The sequence below is a fragment of the Rhagoletis zephyria genome, unplaced genomic scaffold, assembly GCF_001687245.7.
Source record: "Rhagoletis zephyria isolate East Lansing unplaced genomic scaffold, Rhagoletis_zephyria_1.1 Rzeph_scaffold_84657, whole genome shotgun sequence".
Lineage (NCBI taxonomy): Eukaryota > Metazoa > Arthropoda > Insecta > Diptera > Tephritidae > Rhagoletis > Rhagoletis zephyria.
This window is the reverse complement of record NW_016241705.1, coordinates 1-1033: the sequence shown is the minus strand read 5'-3', so window position 1 is coordinate 1033 and position 1033 is coordinate 1. Positions and strand designations below refer to the sequence as shown.

The 1033-nt window shown below is 38.3% G+C and overlaps 1 protein-coding gene across 1 annotated transcript; it reads left to right on the top strand.

Moving 5' to 3' along the window:
* Positions 1–5: 5 nt before the first annotated feature.
* On the top strand, positions 6–483 carry LOC108357792 (uncharacterized; the record flags this gene model as incomplete). The annotated part of the gene is made up of 1 exon (XM_017608862.1): positions 6–483. A coding segment is annotated over one exon (243 nt), but the record flags the coding sequence as incomplete, so codon positions are not given.
* Positions 484–1033: the final 550 nt, after the last annotated feature.

Genomic DNA, 1033 nt, shown 5'->3' with positions numbered 1-1033 from the left:
AGCCGATTATCCTGCCGGTCAGTTGGGATGGTACATTTGCAAAGAGTGGAGAGACACGTATTCAACCCGAACGCAATCACTCCGATGACTCTGAATACTTTCAATATAATAGGGAACCCACAGTGCTGCCCACACAATGGAATGGTGAATTTCAGCTCGATCCCAATAATATACGCATCAAACCAGAGCGTAACTTCTCAGACGCGCGTGACTATGCGGAGGCAATCCGCTTCAAGCCAATCAGTTAAACGACATCTTGGTATTATGGGAGCTAGCGGAAAATATTCGAGCTCAGCATTGAAACTGTTTTAAGTTTTACTAACCACACGTTTTTCAATAATTTCAACTACACGCAAAATCGCACAAGTGCTGACTGATTTAGTGAGCCAAATTCATGCATAAGCCATAAATGGTGAAGCTAAAATCTATACTTTTGTGCACTCTTAAGATGTACTCGTATTTACTTACATATGTATATTTAGTGCAGAAAATTAATTTTTTTTAAATTATGTATTGTGATTATATTTGTATGTAGTAGTATTGATGTCAAGAGAAATAAATGGACTAACTTTGTTGAGTACTTAAACAATGAACTCCTGGTATTAGTTTGATTCCTACTTTCCTCTAAAGAAAATGAATTGTGTGCCTCTCGTGGTTTTGGAGACATTAAACAATGTAACAATCGCCCCTATCCCGATTTTTGGAACGACCGTCGTTCGTCGAAATTTGAGATTTTCATTGGCATTATGAGGCAACCAATGACATAATTTACTACAAATTTTTATTCCTATTATCCCTTCGAAATGAAGAAGTATTGAAAACGTATTAAAATCTGTCGTTAATGTTTTTGTTTACGACATAATTCAATGAACGACTGTCGATGCGAATGACTTACGACAGCCAGAATAGGGGTGAATATGCAAAAGGCACTTCGCGATGTATCAAGATGGTCGCGATGCGTTGTGGCCTCTGCGTCAATTCGGGGAAAGTGAAACTTGTTCTCTTTGCGAGAAGATACAAAACACCGTTACTG